The 9,392-nt window shown below is 41.6% G+C and overlaps 3 protein-coding genes across 3 annotated transcripts; all 3 read right to left on the bottom strand.

The window, feature by feature from the left end:
• Positions 1-371: 371 nt before the first annotated feature.
• LOC111611599 (putative transmembrane protein) lies at positions 372-1,623 on the bottom strand. Its single transcript, XM_023348661.1, has one exon. It carries the CDS (start codon positions 1,601-1,603, stop codon positions 1,265-1,267), a length of 339 nt encoding a protein of 112 aa, XP_023204429.1. The 5' UTR covers positions 1,604-1,623; the 3' UTR covers positions 372-1,264.
• A 1,341-nt stretch (positions 1,624-2,964) lies between these two features.
• LOC102227266 (transmembrane protein 238-like) lies at positions 2,965-3,471 on the bottom strand. The gene has a single exon (XM_005803228.1). It carries the CDS (start codon positions 3,469-3,471, stop codon positions 2,965-2,967), a length of 507 nt encoding a protein of 168 aa, XP_005803285.1.
• Positions 3,472-5,786: 2,315 nt separating this feature from the next.
• pirt (phosphoinositide interacting regulator of transient receptor potential channels) lies at positions 5,787-8,719 on the bottom strand. Its single transcript, XM_014470289.2, has 2 exons — positions 8,579-8,719; positions 5,787-6,535 (listed from the first exon to the last, which is right to left on the bottom strand). The coding sequence occupies exon 2, from the start codon at positions 6,532-6,534 to the stop codon at positions 6,079-6,081; it is 456 nt and encodes a 151-aa protein (XP_014325775.2). The 5' UTR covers position 6,535; positions 8,579-8,719; the 3' UTR covers positions 5,787-6,078.
• Between the last annotated feature and the right edge of the window lie 673 nt (positions 8,720-9,392).

Below are 9,392 nucleotides of genomic sequence, written 5' to 3'. Positions count from 1 at the left end.
CGCATCTGAGCTGCTTTTCTTCCAGGGCGAAGGATTCAATAACCTCCAACTGCAGGGATTTTAAAAACACGATCTGCAGGAGTTTTTGTTCTGATGCACACAGGCAGAATCACGGCTCCTAAATCAGGAAGGATCTGGATCAGCTGGTTACTTCAAAAACGAATTATCCACAAAAACAATAAACGTAAAATATGAATGAGGCCACTGCTGCATCACCACACCTCATTAGCTACTAAATATGCAAATTTACCAGAACACTGCAAAAACACAAAATCATAAGAAGTATTTTTGTCTAGTTTTTAGTTCAAATATTTTTATCACACTTAAAATTAAAATTCACTAACAAGAAACATTTCAGCAAGAAACAGGAGCTTGTTTGGCTTGTTTAATTCCTTTAATAATCTGCCAGACAAACCAAACATTTTTCACACATTTTAAGTTATTATATAATATAAATTATAACATTGCCACCTTCCTAAAATAATAACCAAGTCAAAGATGATTTCATTATTCTGAATTATAACCTGGGAGGAACGATTCGCTCCACCGGCAGATTATCTCACTTATAACCAGAACTTATTAATTAATTAGTATTTAATTAGTAATTAATTAATCAATAAGGTAATCATTACAACAAGCTTCTATATTTTGCTGAAAGCTTGTAAGTTAGTTTTGTCTCATTTTAAATGTTTGAAGACATTTACAGTAAAAGCACTTGGTGAAACGTTGTTTTGCAGTGTAGATGGAAACGCTTTCTGCGGTTTGATGTTGCTGCTAAAATTAGCTGAACAAAGCGACCAGCAGATCCAGTCCGGCTGGTTTGGGTCAGAGAAACGGCGTCACACAGAAAACACACACAAGTCATTTAAAAGCACTTTTAGTCGCTCATTTCAGATTATTGTCCTTCAAATGTGCAAAGACTTGCTGAAATTTAAACCCAAACTGACAACATGTGGATCAGAAACACAACCAGGCTCAGTTCTTTAAAGCGTCCAGCTGATAAAAGCTCAGTAGAAGCCGTTTCACAGAGGTCCAGTTGGACGGGCCGCTGGTTCTGGTTCCTGGTCCAGAAACAAGAGTTCAGGTTTAATCTCTTCAGTCAGGCTCCAGAGATCAACCCTGATTTCCAGGCTGCTTCATGTGGATCCGTCCATTCTCTCCTCATGTTGACGCCTCAGACCCGATCCGACCCGACCCGATCCGACCCGACCCGACCCGATCCGACCCGGCCCGATCCGATCTGCCCTCGTCCAGGCCAGGGAGGTCACAGGATGTCCAGCTTTCGGAGGTTGAGCTCCTCCTCAGAGACGGTGAGGTTCCCCAGGTACCAGAATATCCACAGAACCAGGCTGAGGAAGATGAGCAGTGGCCCGGACAGGACGAAGAAATCCCAGTAGGGCAGCGGAGCGAAGATGCCGATGAGGAGCAGCAGGAGGCCGACCACGTCCAGGAAGACGGCCAGGCCGATGAAGAAGCCGGTACACTTTCCCTCCTCCATGTTTGGGCCGGCGGCGCCGGTGCGGACGGCTGGGTGTCTGCTGGCAGAGTGACAGGACCCGGAGCCGGTCGCTCCAGAAAACTCTGCTCTGGTCTGAAGTATCATTGTTATTCACTGAAAGCACGCCTTACATTTCTGTCATACCTGAGTGTTAGTGGCAGGACCGGTACCGGACGGACGGGCCGTACCTCCAGCTGACGGCCCGGTTCCTCCCTGCATGCCTGACTCTGCATCTGAACCAGAAACCTGGTGGCAATCAGAACCTCTGACATGAAAAACCCAGCAGGTTGGTCAAATTCAGTCTTTGCAAAGCGATTTTTACTGATTTGAGATTTTGTAACAGTTCTGGGACATCATGGAAAGTTCACACCTTGACCTCCGTCCCGCCTGACCGTCTAACAGGAAGTGATGCGTCAGAGACGCAGAGGGTTATGACAACGTCTCGGCTCTGGTTAGAGGAAGCTGGAATTTGTTTCCTTCAGGTGGGATCGTTTGTCTCAGCTTTAGTTTCAGAGTCAGGAGCCTCTGAGGCTCTGAGGAGGATTTTAATCCCACAACAAACAAAAGCTCACCAAGAAGTCAAACCAGTCTGACCAGAGGCCAACAGGAAGCATGACTGGGCCTTTTTCTGCCGCCGCTGAGCAGGTGAAACAAAAACAGGGGAAACTTTACATTCTGTCAGTGACATTTCCTCCTGCTTGACAACAAATCCTGAGTTTATGAGGATCTTTATACGACTGAAATCAGACTGAAGTTACGTTTTGTGTGTTTGAGTTGGTGTGAAATTTCAACAATCAGAAAGAAAAGCACAAAGATATGAACAGAACAATTACTTCACATCAAATAAACTGAAATATCGCAGCTGTTTTATCCATAATCCATAATTATTCACACTGCTGACAGATTTACATTTAATGTTTGTCAACCAAGAAATGTCTGATCTAAAATATAATAAAACAAAATAAAATGAATATTCATTTAGAATATAATCTGCTCTTATATACATTTGAATAAAAATGACATATTTTCTTCTCAATAATCAGTTTTCAGAAATCAGAACATTTTTTAGTTTCATTTTTTCACTGGTTTTCAGAGGCGCTCCGGACTGACTCTGTACCATCACCCTAATCTTCACCAGCAAGGATGCAGCTTCAAGCTTCAGTCTTCTGATTTCACAGCTACATTAATTAATCTGCTATAATAGGAAAGATAAAATGTTCTACTGGATCAGAGAAACGGTCCGTTTAACTTTTACAGGCGCTGAAAGTGAATGACTTATTGATTATTTCCTAATAAATAATCAGAATCAGTTCAGTAGTGCAAAGGGTCTAGTTAAAACATTAACATACTTGAAATGATAATTGCAGACTGTTTTTGAACTATGAGACATTAGTGAAAACTGGACCTTCAGTCCTGGAAGTTCAACTTCTAAACATCTGGATCCGGCTGGATGCGAACCGAGCCGATCAGTCCACGGACTGCTGCTCCCCGTCAGCGCCGTCCGTGGAGCCGTCGTAGCCCTCGTTCAGGTACGCCGTGGATTTGCCCCACGTCACCTTGCCCTGTTTCAGCGGAAGCGTCCCCGCAGGGCTGCGGTCCCCGTCCTCCACCTCGCACTTCACGCGGTCCTGCGCGGTCACCTTCTGGCTCAGCCTCTCCGAGATCTTCCCGGCCAGCAGCGCGATGCTGCTCCTCTTCTGCCCGTCGTACTCCGACACCTGGATGTTGCCCACGTACCACATGAGCCAGCAGGCCAGGCTGGCGAAGATGATGAGGGAGCCCGAGTAGATCAAGAAGTCTCCGTAGAAGAGGCCGTCGATGCGCAGGTCGCCGAAGATCCCGACGAACAGCAGAACCAGGCCCAGGATGTCAAAGGTGACGGCGAGCAGGAAGAAGGGCAGGCAGGTCCCGATGCGCTGGAGGAGAGCCATGCTGCAGCGGGCTGAGGCTTTGCTCTGGCCGGGATCCTTCATCCTTTGTATAGCGGAGCAGGTCGGGACCGCGCACCAGCAGAGAAACGCCCCACCTTAAGACAAACAGCTTCACCCGCACGGAGCGCAGTTTGCTGAGGGTTGAGCCAAAGCTGCGGGCATCTACAGCAACAACCACATGCAGGGCGTCCAGGAGAACATTAACATATTATTTGCTTGTCAAATATTCAGCAGGAGGGAAACACCTTTCACCTTTTTACTGCAGGTCTGCTGCTGCAGCAGCTGCTGCTGCAGCAAACATCTCACCTGAGGACGAGCTGGTTCTTAAAATGTGATTGATTTGGAATAAAATGTCATTTCTGTGAGAGATTATCTTCATTCTGTGAAAGAAACAACAACTTTAAGGCTTTTAGATCAACTTTCTTGTCTGTAGTTTATTAGAAAAAGGAGTAATGTCCCAAAAACTCAGAAACTTTTAGATTAAGTTTTCTAGAAAAACTATGAACTTGGATTTCTTTTTAGAAATTTTGAAATTAAACTCAGTAATTTTGTAAAACAACAAGGAAACGTCTAAACTTGAATAATCGAAGTTTTGCTAAAACATTTTATTTGCAGTTTATTTTCTAGAAAAAACAAAAAAACTTCAGAGTTTAAATGTTTGATAATTTACAAGGAAACTTTCTGACATTTTCTAGAAAACCTTTGAGGATCAAAAGTCGAAATGTTTTTTACTTTTGAAACTTCAGAATCTTAATTTTTCCTAGTAAATTTATGAGATTAATGTTTTTGGCAGAAGTTTAATGTCATAATATTTACACATGTAAACATTTATTAACAGAAGATTTGAGGTTCTGGACGGTTCTGGTCTTTTCTGGTCAGAACCGTTTTGTCCGTTTTGCTCTGAACTCGAGAAGCAAGAAAAAATGAAGATGGAAAATAACATTTCAGAAAATTATTTTAGCTTATATTTAAAAAGAAAGTTAAAAAAGATTACATTTCATGATAAAAAAGTATAATTTTTTAAAATGATTTTTGCATCCTGTCAGCAGTCCAGCCTGTTTGCTTCTGAACTCAGTTTTATTTTAGAAAGTAAAAGTTTTTTCCACATAGTCAGGTTAGCTTGCAGAGATTTTCTTTAAACTATATTTAGTCAGATGACAGTAAAAGCCAACATGTCTGTCACTGAGCTTGTTTGAATGTTTAGCTCATGACCAGCCTGGGTTTTTCCGCCACGCTGCAGCCCAGGGAAAACTCAATTTGCATTTCATTTCTTAGGAAAATTGAAGATGAGCTTCTTGGTGACTGAGTGCGTCATTCAGCGAGTCTTCATGTACACATAAATAATAATATCTGCTTATCAGAGGGGATCTAATGGAGAACTGGAGGAAATGGGGAGGTTGGGGGTTAAACTCTGTCATTTCCTGACGTCTGATGAAACTAAAGTGAAACTGTAGAAACTTGTTGATTCCCAGATTTTCCAGAAATAAAGTTGGATCAGCTGATTGTTGCTACAGGATCTGTTATTATGAATGAATTCATAAAGATGACTTATTTTCTGCACACAGCCGGTTGATTATCACTGAATCCTCCTGCAGCTGAATCTGAATGTTTTTCTTGTCATTTACTATTTTAATCTTTTTTGCCTCGCTCCAGTCAGACTCTGATCATTTGCATCCTTCAAGGCGGAAAGTATTTCTACTCCTTCCTCTGCTGCACAGCGAGCTGCTTACTGGAAGCAACAAGACAATAAAACGGAGAGTAATAATTATAAACTCTTTTAATTATTCATGAGGCTGAAACTTCACTTCTCTCTCGTATGAATATTTAAAATGTCTCTTTGCTCGCGCTCATCTGTGCTAAAACCTTGTAAATGTGTGAAAAATCGCAACAGGAAGTCGCTCACAAAGTTATACTGTAAAAAATTAACAGCAATATTTTGTGGGTTTTCATTTTTCAAACTCATATTTTCAACATGTTATTCACACATTTATAAATGTCAGAGTACTAAACTAAATATTTCATTCACAAGCTAAATATGTAGTTTGCAAACTACATATTTAGCTTTCAAATTCAATATTTAGTCTGGAACTAAAAATGTATTTTGCCAACAAAATGTTTAGTTTAGATTTGTTTGTAAACTAAATATTTAATTTGCAAGCTAAATATTTAGCTCAGACAAACATTTAGTTTGGAACTAAATATTAACTTAGCAAAACAGTGGAACCCAAATTTTGTTTGCTAAATATTTGTTTGCAAACTAAATATTTAGTTTGAAAGCTAAATATTTAGTTCAGACTTAACATTTAAGTTTGGAACTAAATGTTTAGTTAGCAAAATAAATATTTAATTTGTGGCTAAATATAAAGTAAGCATTTAGTTTGAAACTAAATATGCAGCCTGATAACTTTATATTTAGTAAACTAAATATTTACTTTGGGATTCTGACATTTATAAATGTATGAATAACGTGACAGACTAAGTCAACCTAAATGTTGCCGTTAATGTTTTACAGTGTAACTCTACGCCCGGCCCCCCGCTGACCCGGCGGGGAACAGAAATGTCTCCATGCTGAGCCGCATCGTAAATATTTCTTGGATTTCATCTCATGCTGAAAACGCCGCAGCGTCACCGGGAAACCCCCCGATGACGTCACACGTCGACGACCGGAGGCTTGTAGTAGCCGAGGGGCCTCCGCATGTGGGAGCGCTTCCTGTTCTTCTTGGTGATGGGGATGAGCACCACCCCCACCACCAGCACCATCAGCCCTATGGACAGCAGGGCCGGTCCCAGCAGGGCGGGGGCCGGCTGGCACTGGCCCGCGAAGCACAGGCCGCTGATGATGACGCCGCAGGCCAGGAAGCTGCCCCCGGTGGACATGAAGTGAATGGGGAACCAGAACACGTCGCATCTTTTGGGCGGCGGCTCCGGGGTCCAGAGCGACTCGCTGCGGGACAGAGAGAAGACGGTGCTGGCTGCGTGGCTGGGCGGCGTCAGCCGGTCCTGGGACTGGGAGAGGGCGCACTCCCCCAGGGGGATGTTCTCTGGGCTGCCCGGCATGACCTCCAGGGGGAGAGAAATCGGTCCGTGAGGAGAAACGTGGCTCATCCTGCACCAGGGAGATTATTAAAATGATCATAGATTACACTGAATCTTCCCACATTGGTGATATTTTATTTATTTTGATCATTTATTACTGATCTCTGTCACCTTGTGGAGTAAATATGTTTGAACATATTGATTTTAATGTAAGTTTATGACATCTGCACTGTTTTACAGTTACATGAACAGAAATAGGAACATTTGATTTGAATAAAAATAAAACATCAACAGACATAATATCTAGTTACTGTGGGTCGGATCATGACTCAGCGACAGTAACACAGAAATCCAGCCTCATATTTTACATTCAGTTCATTCACATGTTTAACCAAACAAAGGATTTGAATTCTCTTAAATAATTACTTTTTAATTTAATTGTTGTTTTTTTCATTTCAAATAATTTCTGAATACATTTTAAAATATACTTTATCAGTATTGACTTGATGAACATTGTCATTGCAGGATCATTAATAACTCGACCACAAGTAACATAAACATTATGTATCTAAACAGCCTTTTTCTGTAAGACTAAATCAGTTTTTCTTTAGTTTCTTATTCATGAAGTAAAAATGTAAATTGAGCTAAAACTGCCGACTCACTTTGATACTGAGAAATAAAATCCTCTTCATCTTTAGACGCCTGAAGGTTTTGGGTTGCAGCTGGATGGTAATCAGAACTATTCAGAACTTCATCCAGATCCAGCTAAATGTAAATGATCCCAGAATGATACTGCCACTACCGTGCCTCCCTGTTTAAACGTGTCTTTTTGCTGATGTTGTCCTGAAATTGTGTCCCAGATTTTGCCGTTTCGTTTCAGCAGATCAGAAAACATCCTGGTTGAAATTTGAGGAGATTTTCCAGCAGATCTGGATGTTTTCCAGGAATAAATGACTAAATAATACTTGGATCGAATTCCTTCGGCTCCTGTGGTTTGGAAGCGTCTCTGAGCGATCGAATGTCTTTTTATCAGCTTTTAGAAATGTCCAGGTTTTGTAATGACAACAAATCCCAAATTTTCTCCAAATACAAGTAAATGACTTCACTCTGTCCTTATCCTGACTGATACCTTTGCACAATGAGATACTTTGACCCTTTGTAATAATTTCTACAAAGAAAATCAGATTTATTTCATGTTTGACTGAAACTGATGACTGAGGAAGACAGAACACTGAAGCTGATTAAATTTAGTTCTTCAGCAACGTTTTCATTTAAAAGTTTATACATTTGATGAAACAGATTTTTCTAACAGATTTGTTTGCTTTTCATCTGAATTGTACATTATGTCATATTTCATGTGGGAAAATGAGTTTTACATGAAAAACCTGACTTTAACAAGGACGAAGCTGCAAGTTTTACATTCTCTTCATTTCAGGAAAACAGTTCTACATATTATTTCAAAGTTTTGAACCAATTTAGACTTAATATAAAACTCAGAGTTGTTCCTTTCTGTTCATGGGTTGACTGTGGATTACACTGTTCTCAATCAGATCAGCAGATCTCTTGTTCCAGTCAAAACAGGAGAAGACAGTTTGAAATGTGATTCCACTGATCAATAAATGACATCATGGTGGCTACATCCGTTTGTTTCCAACAGCCTGAAGCTTCCAGTCGATTTCCGTCCCAAAAAGCTTCATGCTGTCTCTGCCTGCACAGAAACAAACTGCTTTCTGCCTTCCTGATCTTCTGGAGTTTGTTTGTGTCGTTCCTGCTGTCGCTGATTCTCGTTTGAGTCGTTTATTTCAGGCAGATGAACTATTTCAGGAACGTTGCTTCTCTGTAAATAATTGATCTTTGCTAAATTGTTCAGTTCTTTTATTGTCAGGCTTATTTTACTGGAGATAATGAAGCTCCCTATCAATTATTAACACTTTGATAGAAGTATTGATCATGTTAGGCCACACCCTCCACCCTCCATCACAACTACATATCACTGGAACAACAAAGGATTTGTTCATATGTAAAAAAATAATCTTTATCTTTACAAACATTCTTCATATTTTTAATCCAAATTAGAGTCAGAAGCCTTTTAGATCAGAGGAAACAGACTTACCGTTTAGATCTGGTTCAAACCTTCTGATTTTACAGGTTAGAGTCACATGAAGAAGCAAAAACAGGCAGAAATCTTCAGAATCAGCTGAGAAAACCTTCCTCCCACTGCCTGACCAGAGAAACCAGTAAGAGGCATCGCCACAGATTCCCTCTCAGCAACCCTCTGCCCACCTCCTCTGCTTTCTCCACCTCCTCCGAGGAAACCCCGACCGCCGCAGCCTCACCGCCACTCAGCATGGCTGCATCCTGATGCTGCAGCAGGCGGACAGGAAACCCATCCACCCTGACCCCTGACCCTCGACCCCCAGGAAACTAAACCACCCGACCCCAGGAGACTAAAACCTCCAAGAAAGTATAATTTCCAGGAAACTAAAAATCCTGGAGACTAAACCCTGAGGAGACTAAAACCTGAGGAGACTAAACCCTGAGGAGACTAAACCCTGAGGAGACTAAACCCTGTAGAGACTAAACCCTGGCGAGACTAAACCCTGAGGAGACTAAACCCTGTAGAGACTAAACCCTGAGGAGACTAAAACCTGTAGAGACTAAACCCTGAGGAGACTAAACCCTGTAGAGACTAAACCCTGAGGAGACTAAACCCTGTAGAGACTAAACCCTGAGGAGACTAAACCCTGTAGAGACTAAACCCTGAGGAGACTAAAACCTGTAGAGACTAAAACCTGAGGAGACTAAACCCTGTAGAGACTAAACCCTGTAGAGACTAAACCCTGAGGAGACTAAACCCTGAGGAGACTAAACGCTGTAGAGACTAAACCCTGTAGAGACTAAACCCTGAGGAGACTAAACCCTGAGAA

Source organism: Xiphophorus maculatus, chromosome 16 (assembly GCF_002775205.1).
Source record: "Xiphophorus maculatus strain JP 163 A chromosome 16, X_maculatus-5.0-male, whole genome shotgun sequence".
In the NCBI taxonomy this organism is placed as follows: domain Eukaryota; kingdom Metazoa; phylum Chordata; class Actinopteri; order Cyprinodontiformes; family Poeciliidae; genus Xiphophorus; species Xiphophorus maculatus.
The sequence above is the reverse complement of the archived record's forward strand: the minus strand, read 5'-3'. Positions and strand labels throughout refer to the sequence as shown.

Bases quoted from the DNA above. Each gene is read 5' to 3' on its own strand.
- LOC111611599 (XM_023348661.1), bottom strand. From the start codon at position 1,603: ATGATACTTCAGACCAGAGCAGAGTTTTCTGGAGCGACCGGCTCCGGG.
- LOC102227266 (XM_005803228.1), bottom strand. From the start codon at position 3,471: ATGAAGGATCCCGGCCAGAGCAAAGCCTCAGCCCGCTGCAGCATGGCT.
- pirt (XM_014470289.2), bottom strand. From the start codon at position 6,534: ATGAGCCACGTTTCTCCTCACGGACCGATTTCTCTCCCCCTGGAGGTC.